General features: G+C 43.3%; 2 protein-coding genes across 4 annotated transcripts in view; one reads left to right on the top strand and one right to left on the bottom strand.

The window, feature by feature from the left end:
* The window catches only part of LOC129744484 (Ig-like and fibronectin type-III domain-containing protein 1), a 707,683-nt gene that overhangs the window by 75,121 nt on the left and 617,243 nt on the right, over positions 1–15,319 (top strand). The window lies entirely within an intron of this gene.
* Positions 3,553–8,868, bottom strand: LOC129742845 (uncharacterized). The gene has a single exon (XM_055734782.1). It carries the CDS (start codon positions 8,866–8,868, stop codon positions 3,553–3,555), a length of 5,316 nt encoding a protein of 1,771 aa, XP_055590757.1.

Genomic DNA, 15,319 nt, shown 5'->3' with positions numbered 1-15,319 from the left:
AGGTAGCCGATATTTTCAAGCACATGAAACTGTCAAAGTTCGTGAAGAAATACCTGGTTTGGCAAGTCATCTGTACCTGTGGCTTGAAAAGCAGCATTTTCATAGCTTCCGGGACTTTCAACCAAAAAATTTACGTGAAAGGGTGTTTGAATAAACGTCTGCTGCCTTTCCTGAAGAAACACGGTTGTTCTGTACTATTTTGGCCGGATTTGGCATCTAGCCATTACGGTAAAAAGGCCATGGAGGGGTACGCCGCCAACAACGCGCAGGTGGTTCCCAATGACAAGAACCCTCCCAACACGCCAGAGCTCCGCCCAATTGAGAAATACTGGGCTATTGTCAAGCGGAATCTAAAGAAGACCAAAAAAATTGCTAAGGACGAGAAGCAGTTCAAGGCAAACTGGCTTTCTGCGGCGAAGAAGGTGGACAAGGTGGCTGTACAAAATCTGATGGCAGGAGTTAAGCGTAATTTTCTACTTATTAAACTTGAAAAAGAAATTTAATTTGATTTAAAAAAAAAACGATTTCACCGATTTCCACCCGTTTTCCCTTGACCAAATTTCGACCGTATCATCCTTTAATCACTCGCGACACCGTATAATTCGCGATTCCCAACGTTTGAGCGATGGAACGATGCTAGGGATCCTTGTTCTCGTGATGACTCCATTTCCGCGAGTTTTGATCACAGGACTTTGAAACGTGCAGGATTTAACAATGCACTATGAGCTAAATCCACCCAAATTTTCATTAAATTCTGCCAAACGGTAAAAAAAATTTAAGCAATTTCCTAGTGTGGCAATTTCATCGTGGACACCCTTTAATGAGTGTATTTGAATCTATTTTAATTCAACTATTTTGAAAATATTTCCACTCATCTTTGTTTTCAAACTCTTCAAGTTATGTTTGGCTGTAGAACGTTGCTGTTGGTCATTTCTTAAATAAACACAGACAGCCAAAATTTAAAATCTCAGCCAAGAAGATCCTCCTCACTGATGATGGCTGGGCGGTGTCATTTTCACTTATCATTGGAGAAAAGTGCGTGTGCTAGCAAAATTCTTCGGTACGTTTCTTCATCGGAACCGGAAAATGAGCCCCGAGTCTCCTCCATTTCAAGTGGCGGATATTGAGATTGATATTAATGAGCGAAATTTGCTCCTCGATGTTTTTTTTTTTTGAGAATTTTCATCATTATGTATTGTGGGACCGGCTTTTGAGTGCCTGTGTCAGGTTGATTAGACGATAATTGCATGTCGTTCAATTATTTTGTAATTGGAAACAACGTTTCTTTCCTGTTTGAAGGCTGGCTGGAAGCTTTAAAAATTTTCCGAGAGGATTTAGAGCTTTCCCGTTTGCTTAAGACGACAGCAGATGCGACGCAACAAAATTAGAAGAAAAATGAAACTGTCACAGATATGGCGCCAAGCTCAGGGGCTCAGGTGAACTTTACTGTAACCGAATGCGATGTGCAAACTTGCCGGAAATCTTTTCCACTAAAATGCAAAATCTCATCCGCTCAAACAGAATGTGGCAAAAAATTAAAAAAAACGGTGGACCCAGTTTGGCCAATGAAGCTGAGCTCGGGGAGAAAAAAGTAGTTCTACCCACTGCTAACTGTGGAAGTGGAACAAAAAATTTGAACCGAGTAGGAAAAACTCTCAGCCAGGGACTCGTCTGAAACGAATTAATTTAATGCTGACCTGCCTCCGGGTGAGGGTGAGATTTGTGCCGGGTGGACTTTAGAAGAGGACTTCTCACGGAAAAGCGGAAAATGGAAACCCGCCCGGTGACGAAAGGTCGCCGCTGCCAGGTAAAGAATTCCGGAGGTATTGCAAGCTCATCTTTTCACTTCGTTTCAGCTTTTTTTTGTGTCCCTCCTTTTTTATGATGAAGCAACCTAGAGAGGATGAAAAGCTGCTGGGGTGAAAACATAAGGATCCCCACAATCCCAATTTTGCCTTTGAGTATGATTGAACTGACTGGAACTTTGCAAGATTTTTTTTTCGGAAACAGATTTCGATATTGAAAATTTTTGGCTACCTTGAAAAGGTCGTAAAAAAAGTTTTGGTTTTTAAGCTTTAAACTACCATTCAAGCTCGAATTCCTCCGGAAACCAGAAACCTCACCAAACTGTCCTCAAAAGCCATATTGTGGTGGAAAAATATGATTCAGGTGGGATCAGCTCGCTGGACCAAACCTGAGTCCCCACAAAGGCAGCAAAGGTGAAAAGGCCCGAGATAGCTAGTGTGGTTTGGAATTTTGTGCTGAAAACTTGTGCGATTTTCTTTCGGGCACGTTTTCCGAATGAAATTTTCTCATCCGATCCGTTCCTGTCTTCTCCGGTCTTGTTTCTCCCTGTCTCGGGGCGACGTGACCAGAACTCCCTTTCAAGGATGCTGTATATGACTGTGTCAGTATCGGTAACTATAGTTGGCGTAGTTAGTTGAGTTGAAGGAAAACGCAAAACCCCAGCAATGGCAGGACATTATGACAAAGTGAGTAATGAACTGTCGTCGTTGCCGGCGTGATAATAAGTGTGGTATGCTAATTGGAAGTACCTTTTTGTTTCGACGGAATGGATTTCCTCTTCTTCTGATGCAGCAGGGCAGGTAAGTAGGTTCTCCGGGTGTTGCAGGTAAGTATATTCTCCAAGTGATGCAGGTAAGTATTTCGTTTCTTTTCAGGATGCACTTTTTCTTTCAGGTTCCCGTCAATCAGGTAAGTACACTTTTCTGTTCCGTGCAAACTCCAGTTTATTCCAATTCACTTTAACTTTTACTTAACTTACAATTTATTTACATTTAACCACTTAATTTACAAAATAAACTCTAATTACAAATCAGTTTTAGCTTCAACAAAAACAACTTTCAGTTGTGCCGGCTCAACAATGACGTCTCAAGTCTCAACGCAAAAAGAGAAACACATGACTGATGAAGCCCCCTTTTATAATTTAGGGATGCCGGAAACTCCTCTTTTTTCTCTTGATGTTTCCTAACTCCCGAAAAACTCACAGCATGCCGAATCACTCCCACTGCTAAAACTCTGCGCTCAGTTGAATTGATCACCGGGAGGTTCGCAGTTACCCAAATTCGTGTATGCACGAACATCCTGGCCCCTTCAGGAACAACGTTTCTGACGATGACTGCTCAGGTAAAATAGGCGGCGAAGTGTGTGGATTCCGATCAGCGTGAACACGGCAATGATGATGATTGTTTACATCAGTCCAAATTCGTCGGTCTCGTTTCGGTCGTCTCGGTCGTGTTGTGATGTGTTGTTTACGTCTGCAAAATTTTAAGATCCGGTAGCGCTTCCTAAAAAGGGTAAATAAGATTGGACAGGGGCTCACCTGATCCAAAATCGGATTGTGCCTTGAAAGGGATTCAGTTGGAACCGGAATCGACGGTACTTGCGGCTGGTGTTGTGCTCGATGAGTGAAAGTGTGAAGTGTGAAAAGGTGCTGTAAAATTAGAACCAGTAGCGAAATTTTGATGGTTTTATGGACTTGGACAGGAACTCACCTGATCCAAGTCACAAAGTGCCTTGGATTCAATATTTCTACGATGGATCCGAAAGTTGGAGCTCTCCTTTGACAGAAATTTCGTCTGTTGTTGATTGCTCAGCGCCGGATGGTTTGATTGCTTCCTCCGACGATGGTGCAATCGGCAGCAGGCAAATTTTAGACACCGGTCGTGTGCACGAGCCCTTTGCTGTTCTCAGGGTGACCACTCTGATAACTCCGTCGCTTCCTGGGTGAGTCTGGACAATTCTGGCTGTTGGCCAGCGCATCGGTGGGATGTTTTCTTCTTTTAGGAGGACGAGCTGGTTCTCCTTTATCGAAACAGGTGAGTGCATCCATTTGCTTCTGGGTTGTAATATGTTCAAATATTCCAGGTGCCATCGCCGCCACAGATCCTGGACCAATTTTTGAATTTGTTGCCATTTCTTCAAATGATGGAACGGTATTTCGGTGAACTCTTCATCAGGAACAGCCTTCAACGACGTGCCAACCAAGAAGTGTCCGGGTGTCAATGCCTCATAATCAGTTGGGTCGTCGCTCAGTGGAACAAGAGGCCGAGAATTTAAACAACTTTCGATCTGGCACAGAAGAGTTTGCATGTCATCGTAGAAGAGCGGTCGGTCCCGGACGACGCGGATAAAATGCTTTTGGGCGGAATGAATGGCAGATTCCCACAATCCCCCGAAATGGGAGGCTCTTGGAGGATTGAAGTGCCATCTGATTTTGCAGTCAGAGCACTCCTGTTCCAATTTGTGTGAATACTCTGATTGACGGATGAGCCGTTTTAGCTCATTTTTCGCACCGAGGAAGTTTCGTCCGTTATCAGAGTAGATATCAGAAGGCGGACCTCGGCGAGAGACGAATCGTCGCAAGGCTTGTACAAATTTAGCTGTTGTCAGATCGAAAACCAGTTCGATGTGAACAGCCTTAGTACAGAAGCATACAAAAACTGCTACAAATGCTTTAGTGGGTGAGGCTCGACGATGCGGATGTTTAAGAAGTATTGGGCCCCAGTAATCAACCCCCGTTACCGTGAATGGACGAGTGGCTGTGATCCGTTCCTTGGGCAGCTCAGCCATAAATTGTTCCACCAATTTAGGGCGAGCTCGGAAGCAACTGGTGCAGCGATGTACGATGACTTTGGCCAGATTTCTGGCCCCTATGATCCAGTATCGTAGGCGAAGAAGTCCAACGAGCAGTTGTGGCGATGCATGCAAGTTACGTTCGTGGTAGCATTGGACGAGTAAAGTCGAAAAGCGATGGTGATATGGGAGCAGGATCTGGTGTTTGCTGTCGTACGTCATTGGCGCTCTGTCAAGCCTGCCACCCACACGCATTACCCCATTTGGATCGAGGAAGGGGGTAAACCATCGAAGCCGTGATTTGACTGGGATGGGTTTCGACTGACGAAGAGCACTGACTTCACTGGCGAATTCCTGGAGCTGGACTAACCGAATTAAGGCGAACTCTGCATTCTGTATTTCGGTCGTCGACAAATTGTTGGTCAATTCCTGTCGTTTGCTGGGGCGGTTCGAAGAAATTCTTAGGCAGAATGCCGTTACTCGCAACAAATGTTGGAAAGATGAAAAGCGTTCGATGTGAAGGTCGATGAAGGAAGGATCTACTGGTGGGGACACTGCTGTTGATGCCAGAAATTGATTCGGGGAAGATCGGGATTCCAGCTGCGTTTCAAAAGATTGGTCAGGCTGATGAACAGGCCAGAACGATGATTCAGATTGGAGCCATTGTGGACCCTTCCACCAAAGGTCGCACGAGAGAATCGTTTCGACCTCGATGCCTCTAGAGATGTGGTCTGCAGGGTTCTGTTGCCCTGCAACATGGTTCCAGGAAGTGTTCACCGTTGCCAGCTGGATTTTGGATACTCTATTCGCCACAAACGTAGTCCATACTGACGGGGTAGCCTTAAGCCAGGCTAAAACTGTTGTAGAATCGACCCAGAAGAACGTAGTGAACTTCGATCCGAAAGCGGAACAGACCTTTTGATACAGTTGAGCCGCTTCTAGTGCTCCGCAGAGTTCGAGGCGAGGAATGCTGCGCTTTTTTAATGGTGAAACTTTCGATTTGGCCGTCAACAAGGTTACCAGAACATTCCCGGACGCGTCGGTCGATCGGAGATACGCACAGGCGCCATAAGCTTGTTCCGATGCGTCCGAAAATAGGTGAAGCTGAACGTTACATGGATCGGGCAAAACAACACATCGAGGGATTCTTAGTTGCTCAAGCAGAGGCAAGTGCGAGTAGTACTTGATCCAGTAGGTGGCGAGAGAATCTGGCAGCGGTTGATCCCAGCCCCAAGGTTTGTCGTCTTCGGAATTAAGGCTCCACAGCGTCTGCATGAAGATTTTGGCGGTTACGATTACTGGCCCAACCAGACCTAAAGGATCGAAGAGTTGAGCGATTTGCGACAGAGCGATTCGTTTCGTCATGAGGGTGTCTGGTGGTTGCTTCGGTAGTTGGATGTGGAACCGCAAGTTGTCAGCTGTTGGTTCCCAGTGTAGGCCAAGGGTTTTGATGCACTGGTCTGCTGCAAGTTCGACCGAGGATTGAATTGCACGTCTATCAGGAGACACGCCGTCGAGAACCGATTCACAATTAGAGGCAAACTTTCGAAATTCAAATCCACCTCTCCTGCATAACTGGTCAAGCTGAACCCGTAGCTCAGCTACCTTCGTTGGAGAACTTCCGCCGGTGAAGAGGTCGTCTACGTACACATCTCTCTTGAGGACCTTGGCTGCTTCGGGAAAGTTCGTCTCTTCGTCTTCGGCTAGTTGCTGGAGGACCCTGGTAGCAAGAAACGGTGCGCTGGCCGTACCATAGGTGACCGTTTTCAACTCGAAGGTTTCTAGCGGTTGTTCCGGGGAGTTCCGCCAAAAAATCCGCTGAAGTGGGATGTCTCTGTCGTCTACCAGTATCTGACGATACATTTGCTTGATGTCAGCGATGAGCATGATCTGGTGAAGCCTGGACCTCAGAATGATGGCTCTCAGATCGTCCTGGATGACTGCGCCTACCATAAGCACATCATTCAGGGATTTTCCGGTTGCTGATTTGCACGAGGCGTCGAACACAACTCGCACCTTTGTAGTAGAGCTTGTTTCTCGAATTACGGGATGATGAGGTAGATAATACCGGGAAGAATCGGATTCAGCTGTGTCCGCCACACGCTGCATGTGGCCGAGGGTTTCGTATTCCGCCATGAAGTCCCGATATTGAATCTGTAGCTCTTTGTTGCGTTGAAGACGAGATTCAATCATATAAAATCGACGTCGTGCAGTGTTGCGGTTGTCGCCTATGTTGACCGCAGCCTCCTTCAAAGGCAATCGCACAATGTACCGGCCATCTGGAGCACGTTGAACTGTTCGACGAAAATGCTCCTCGCAAGCTGCTTCTTCAACCGAGAGACTGGGAACTGCGCTCTCTTCCTCAATGGTCCAAAAACGTTGCATGAAACGATAGATGTCCGAAACAGTAGCGACATTGCAGGAAACGGTGTTGATGTGATTGGACTGCATTACTTTCCCAGAGACCACCCAGCCAAAGACCGAATTAACCAACATTGGGAGGCCACCTCCAAGCGATATTCTGCCTGATGGTTTGAAGACGTCGAAGAAGATTTCAGCGCCCAGAACTACGTCGATGGGATTCGTCTGGTAGAACGCTGGATCGGCTAGACGAATTCCTTCCGGAAGACTCCACCTCGAAATGTCCATGGTTGTTGAGGGCACATTTAGGGTGAGCCTTGGAAGAACAAGTAACTCGACGATGGTGGAAAACCTCGTAGTCCGAGAGCGTACTGTAGTGCGGAGCTTTAGCCGAGCCTGTGTAGACGATTGCCCAATTCCGGAGATCGAGAGATGAACCTTTTCACGACGACTCTGAAGCCGTTGAGAAAACGACTCGGTAATGAAGCTGCACTCGCTTCCTGAATCCAGAAGTGCCCTTGCTGCGTGTGAATTGCCGTGATCGTCGACCAAAGTGATCACAGCTGTTGCGAGAATCACCTTGTTGGGATGGAGACCAGCTTCTGGGTTATGAATCGCTGCTGATAGTGATGGTGAGGCTGCTTCGCTAGCAGCACCAGTCTCCGTTGTTGAGGTTGATTCGACTCGTTGCTTGTTGCGCTCTTGTTGAGAATGATCATCGCTGCAAAGCTGGCTGTGGTGTCGACCTCGGCATTTCCGACAGGTGTTTTTCGACGAACAGTTTCGACTCACATGACCCTTCCGTAGACAATTTCGGCAAAGTTGTTGGCGGCGCACGAGTTTCTCTTTGTCTTCGGAAGTCATTTTGGAGAAAACGGAACACTGGTATAATGGATGATGGTCGGAGCAAGCGAAACACTGCCGATAGTTGAGCTGAGTAGCCCCGTGGCTAACAAGTGGAGGACGAGAAGTCAATTTTTTCGCTGAAGTCGTTGCTGAACACTCTTGCTGACCATTACTCATACACTGCAGAACCGTAACTCGTCGTTGAAGAAAGCTTACAAGATCTTGAAATGTTGTTGACTCTTTCGAAGACGCAAATTCTTCCCAATCTCGACGAGTTGTAGAATCAAGGCGGATACTCAGCATTCGAATAAGCAACACGTCCCAATACTCAGTTCTTTCTCCAAGCTGTTTCAGGATTCGAACGTTGGCTTCAAACCTTTCGACCAACGAATGAAGATCTGAAGCTGATTCCTTTTTAAGTTGTGAAAATTCGAATAACGAGTCAACATAAGTTTGTTTCAAACGCAACGGGTTTTGAAAGTGCTCTACAAGCAGGTTCCAAGCCACGGGATAATTGTTAGCACTGATTGCAATGGTTTGAATCAGCTTCAGTGCATCGCCACTCAAAGAAGATCTTAAATAATAGAACTTTTGGATGTTCGACAAATCACTTGAAGAGTGCACCAAAGAAACGAACAGGTCATGGAAGTTCAACCATTGCTCTAATGACCCATTGAACACAGGGAGCTTTACGTCGGGTAGCCGGATCTGAGATGAAGCAAGGAAGTGCGCATGTGACTGAACAGGATGAGTGTACGGAGTCGAAACATGTTTATTTACGGCCAGCAAGAAACCTTTCACTCGATAATACTCCGTTTCAAACTGGGATCGCTGCTTGAACTGCTGCTCGACGATTGCCATGTCGTCGACATCGGATGCTTCAAGCTCAGCCTGAGTTTTGGAGTAATCTGTCCAAAGAACAGCAAGATTTTCGAGCCTCACGGGAACTTCAACCGATTGGGTGTCTTCGTCGTAGTTGTCGACGAAAACCTTGATGAGGTTGAAGGATGTTTCCAGGCTCCGAATCCTCAATTTAAGAGACTTGATACGTCTCTCCGAAGCCATGTCCAACGCTGAATGGTCTGGAAATCGAAAAACCAGCGGAGCACAAACGACACTTGTGAAAGGTTAATGGAATTATAATTACCTTCTAAAGGCAATTAGATTGCCTTGTATTCTTTTATCAACAGGAACTAATCCAACTCCGGAAACGTGATGGTGTAGATGAAGTCTTCCGTTAAACGTGTAGAGGTTCCGGATGCGCGGAGTTCGACGGGCATCCGGTTCGAAGGACCATATGGAAGTACCTTTTTGTTTCGACGGAATGGATTTCCTCTTCTTCTGATGCAGCAGGGCAGGTAAGTAGGTTCTCCGGGTGTTGCAGGTAAGTATATTCTCCAAGTGATGCAGGTAAGTATTTCGTTTCTTTTCAGGATGCACTTTTTCTTTCAGGTTCCCGTCAATCAGGTAAGTACACTTTTCTGTTCCGTGCAAACTCCAGTTTATTCCAATTCACTTTAACTTTTACTTAACTTACAATTTATTTACATTTAACCACTTAATTTACAAAATAAACTCTAATTACAAATCAGTTTTAGCTTCAACAAAAACAACTTTCAGTTGTGCCGGCTCAACAATGACGTCTCAAGTCTCAACGCAAAAAGAGAAACACATGACTGATGAAGCCCCCTTTTATAATTTAGGGATGCCGGAAACTCCTCTTTTTTCTCTTGATGTTTCCTAACTCCCGAAAAACTCACAGCATGCCGAATCACTCCCACTGCTAAAACTCTGCGCTCAGTTGAATTGATCACCGGGAGGTTCGCGGTTACCCAAATTCGTGTATGCACGAACACTAATTAAAATTATCCAATTATCTTTTGATGATATCAATAGATAGGGTGTTGGCAAACGGGTTGTGTGCATTTTTGTAGAGCATAATGAGCGATTGAGTATGCTTTTCAGCACGTTTTAGCAAAAAAAAAAAAATCTTCACATTTTTTTTTATTTTTCTAATATATTGAACAAGTATTTAACACTTGTTGAGAAGTGAACACCCAACTGAAAATAAGGTAATTTATAAAAAAACATGATTCCATACGCAATAAAACGGAGATGTGATAGCACTTTTTTTTTTTTAAATACTAGCTTTATTTGTACCGATTTATCATAACATGTATATTACATGATGATGATGATTTTGTTGGCCTTCTCTTCGATAGATGCAATGCCCGCGATCCGATGAAGATCTTCGGTGCTGTGCCAAGGTGGAAGCCGCAAAATCATTTTCAGAACCTTGTTCTGAATCCTCTGGATGGCTATCTTCCTCATCGCGCAGCAGCTCGAGCAAATCGGAACTGCATACATTATCGCTGTCGGAACACCTGTTTGTAGATGAGCATCTTATTTCTCTGGTTCAGTCGAGATTTCCTGTTAATGAGAAAATAAAGAGATTTGGTGTATTTATTATATTTAGATTGAATATCTTCAATGTGATTTTTGAAAGTACGATTCCGATTTCGGCGTTGTCTTTGTCCATCACCCTCCTACAGTCCTCGTTGAACCAGTCGTTTCGTCAAGTTCGTTCCACATGCCGTTCCACATGCCGTTCCACATTCCGGTGACTTTCTCTGCAACGCTGTAGACGGTTGTGTTGATGGTATCCCAACAGTCTTAACGAGAGCACCACCAGAAAGTGGTCTGATTCGATGTTGGCGCCTCGACAAGATCTGACGACGATGATGTCCGAGAAGTGCCGGCTGTCTTAAAGCATGGATCACCATGAATCTGGACGCACTGTTTATTATACCATTGCGCTCCTAGTTGTTGGATCTGGAATGTTTTGACAGTACTTTGTTCGGAAATGTTTCCTCTATAAGTGCTGAAAATTTCATTACGATTCGTTTTGTTCCAAAAAAGTTACACGTGAAGCCACGAGAGGAAAATAAATTTTAGACACTCACGTTAAAACCGACGTGGTCGGGTTAAAAAAATCGCGAAATCGTTAAAAATGCTCAAATCAACCGTGTGCAGCGTTCTCAAACGTTTCCGTGAGATGCATACTATCGATCGGCAGGTTCATACCAAGCGTTATAGTGGACCTAAGAATCAGAAACTGCATTTGATGGTGTTGAGAACGATCAAGGTAAACACAGGGTAGTCGGACTACGACATCGCCAAGAAATTCAACGTCGACCTGTACACCGTCAGAAGGATTAGTCTCCGCGAAAGAATACGATCCTTTCGGGCCAGTAAGCAACCAAACCGGACATTGAAGCAGAATTTAGTAGCCAAAGGACGTGCCCGGAAGTTATACAACAAGATTCCAACGAAGTACGACGGATGCATCCTCATGGATGACGAAACGTACGCGAAGATGGATTTCGGGCAGCTTCCTGGCCAAAAATTTTACAAAGCCACTGCAGTGGTGCACTGCACTGGTCGGGGTGATGTCAACGCCAAGTTCAAATTCTTTTTTGCCGATAAGTTAGCAAGAAAGTGTTTGATCTGGCAAGGTATTTGCAGCTGCGGACGAAAAACCTCGGTTTTTGTGAAAAACAAGACCATGGACTCCGAAATGTACAAGGAGGAGTGCTTTGAAAAATGTTTTTTTTCGTACAATAGATCTCACAAAAGACCAGTAAAGTTTTCGCCAGATTTGGCATGCTGCACTACAGCTAGGAGGTACTACAGTGGTATTCGGCCAACGGGTGGATTTTGTTGAAAAGGACATCAACCCACTCAACTGCCCTCAATTCCGCCCTATCGAAAATGTTGGGCAATTGTCAAGCAGAAGATGAAGAAGAATGGTAGGACGACTCGGGAAGCAACAGAGATGAAGAGATTGTGGAACAAAATGACCGCTAAGGTCAGTGAATTGGGTGTATAAACTTTGATGAGGTGTTCTAGACGAAAAGTTCGAAATTTTATCAAAAAAACATCGAAATATTTTTTTTTCTTATTTTTCCTTTGAAGTGCAATAAAAACCCTACATTTTGATTATAAAACTTTTTTTTTCGTTTACATAGCTCCGAGATAGACCCGTTTTAACGCGTCCAGATTTGTAGGGATCCATGCTTTATCAAAACATGGTCGATTTGCGATCGCGTTTGGAACGGCGATCTCTAGGTGTACTTGTGTGGGAGGCGGTGCTGGAAAAATGTACTACGTACGGTCATCCGTTTGGAGGCTGCGAAATCTATTGATCTGAGGCCGTTTTCGTTGGTCAGCTGGTACGCACTAAACCAATTTTTGGTTTGAATTCCTCTTCATAGCCGACCTGAGCATTAAAAGCATCACCATAAAAGCTGTTCCGAGCTCGTGTGTGTTGGCGCAGCTCGACCATCTCACTATGGGGTTTGAGGCGGCAAAAAGTCGAAAACTGATCTTTATCGGATCGCTTTTTTATTTTTACTAGTTAATAACTTTATATTTAACTAAGATATTCCCAGTTTTCAACTCATTATCTTGAAAAATGAACGAACCACAGACATCAGACTTTGAAAAATTGAAAAATTTATATGATGAAGAAAAAACTTTAAATCACATATATTTCTATGGAAAACATTTTTTTCTTAAATTTCAAGTACACCATATGAAAGCTTATTTTAAAAGCTATCATTTGAACCATTCAAAATTTTTACACTCTAAATTGATCTATGATAAAAAAAAGTAAATAATTATTTTGTTCAATAGTCAAAAACTTTAAAGCCCTGCCAAAAAAAAATCCCCGCATTTCCCCATACTTTTTTCACTTTCAAAATCTATGTAGTTTAAAGTACTAAAAGTACAATGAAAGATTACAATATAATGCAAATGGGTAATTTTTACCCATTAATGAGTATAAATTCAACTAAGTTGATGTTGGTTTATAAAAAAAAAATGTTTTTCATGATAGATCAATCATTTCACACATTTTTCTCTTGAGTTTCTGAAATGTCTTGATGTTATTTATCATTTAATGATAAATTAGTCCAAAACCCGGTTTTCAAAAGGCGTCGTACACAAATTACGTAACGCAAAAAATTTAAAATTTAGACCCCCTCCCCCTCCTATGTAACAATAAGTAACGTTTGATGGGACCCCCCTTCTATAGTTACGTAACGCTAAATACCCCCCCCACCCATATTCAATTTTGAAATTCAAAGTTAAAGTACACAAAGTAACCCCTCATCTGGGCCCCCGTCAATGGTAGTAATAACAATACGAGGTATTAACCAAACAATAGCACCACAAAGTGCTCCATACTAGAGTTTAGCTTTATCGGGAAGCTTTCAGGAACATGCATATAATTAAAAGGAAATTAACTCCTAATGTAAGTTTTTTATAATTATTGGGCAAAATTTTGTCATTAGAAGGTACTTGCAAGACACGCCGACAGAAATACATTTGATTTCTTACAAAAATTTTCGAAAAATGTGCAAACAGTTCTCACATAAGAGCAGAAGTTTCAGAAGTGCATTTTTCATAAATGAAATACAACTCTTAAATAAATCTATACAAAATCTAAATAATTTGAAATCTTCTTCCAGTACAAAAAACAACTTAAATACTCCGTTGATTCCAGAAAAAACCATCTAATTTGTTACTTTGGTTAACAGAAATCAGGATAAAATTCCAGTTTTTTCAACCAGGTTTTTCCCTCTTTTTTGCTTTCCAAAATAGAACTTTTGTAAATTTAGCTTACAAATATCTCCTACAATTTTTTTGAATGAATGTTTTTGTGAAAATATCACTTTTTTATTCAAAAACTTTGAAAATACTTACAGTTGCGTTCAAAAAAGAATGAAATCGCGTGAAGCAGCACACCCACTTTCTACTTTGACGAGCTGCCATTTCTCTCTCGGTTGATATTTTTTCACGAAAATTTCATACAATCTAGTTCAACTATCCAACTAACACTCTATGAAATTAGAAGTCTTTACAATGACGGGAAACAAAGATAGAGCTTTTTCCGTAAAAAAGGGAAATTTGGATTTGCTTGACTAAACTTGCTGTATCTTCGACAATTTTAATTGAAAAATCTTCAAAATTGGTTCAAAGATGTGAAAATGTTTTATCTAATACCAGGCCAAGTTTCGTCAAAATCGATTTACGTGATCAAAAATGGTACCGGGTAGAAAATCAGGATCCTTATCGCTCAACACACGATTTCATTCTTTTATGGATTGATGTTTGTATGGAAAACATCGTAATCCATGTATTTTTGGTTTTTTCTTTCACAAAATCAAAATTTGTTACAAAGAAGGTTGTAAATTGATAGAAACTTCATACCTGCTTTGTTTTGGAAGAGAAACAGTTTCAACAGAGTTCAAAATTCAATATTTCTCCTTGATAACGCATGATCTCATCATTTTTTCCATTAATTTGTTACGTAACTGAACCAAGTACCCCCCCTCAACACTATGTCACAGTAAGTAACGCAGACTCAACCCCCCTCTCCCCCCTACATGCGTTACGTAATTTGTGTACGACGCCAAAGAAATAAAAATTAGGGTCAAAAATAACACCAAGCTTCGCACTTCAAAAGTTATTTATACAAAATTTTTGTTGGCATTCATTTTAAGTTAGTTTAAATAGTAATTTTCAAAAATAACAAAATAGTCTAAAACACCTAATCATACTTTTTGCCGCCTCATTGTATGGAACTGCCCCATAGTGCATCTGGGTACGTTTGTATCGTGGAGCCCTTCCAGCATACCTCTTGCAGCGCTACGATGTCGAATTTTCTGCTCTTCAATTCGTTGGAGAGCACGCGGATACTGCCCAGGGAATTCAGAAATCGGCAGTTCTTTGTTTCTAAACGCTGTACTATTATTGTTACTACGCAGGAGGACCGTCGTGATTTGGCTGTTTTGGGTCCCGAACACCACCAGGACGTTGTTGCACTCCCCACGCCGCTCCTGACATGGAGAACAGACGCGTATGGAGCCCCCTATCTCAGTCTGCATGCGACCAAAGAATCCACCGGGGTTGGCTATCCGATCTCCACTAAGGTTGCTCACAGTTTTTTGTTAGTTGGTCACCCAGGTGGTGGATCTTTTTTACTGATTGCATTCCAAGGCACGGCAAGCCACCGTGTCCCCCCAGTACGCTACCTTTGCTCCATGGATGCAATTGGTCGACTCTAGATACTATGTACCCCTACGCCATAAAATCCACCGGGAGCCTCTGGTTATAATTCTCATCCGGATCTGCATCGATGGCTGTACCCCAGATGAGAGACCAAGTCCAAGCGCTCATCGGCTTACTCAATTTCAAGTCCAAACTCCAGCTATACCCTGTCTCTCGTTACGATTCAAGACAAAGGACCTCTCATCTGACAACTCGAGGTCCAGCATTTACTCGAGGTTCGCTTGGTTTCCGCGACGCGACTATTTATCGTGCGCTTTGCCTCTGTTCGAGACCACTGCAAGAGACCAATGACCTCTCCTATAACGACTCGATATCTTGGCTACGCTTGGTTTGGCTCGAGGCCCTCTCCTCCTTGCCCGTTTGTGTGCCGAATCAAGAGCAG

This window comes from Uranotaenia lowii, chromosome 2, assembly GCF_029784155.1.
Source record: "Uranotaenia lowii strain MFRU-FL chromosome 2, ASM2978415v1, whole genome shotgun sequence".
NCBI lineage: Eukaryota > Metazoa > Arthropoda > Insecta > Diptera > Culicidae > Uranotaenia > Uranotaenia lowii.
Note: the sequence above shows the minus strand (reverse complement) of the source record. Positions and strands in the feature narration are given on the sequence as shown.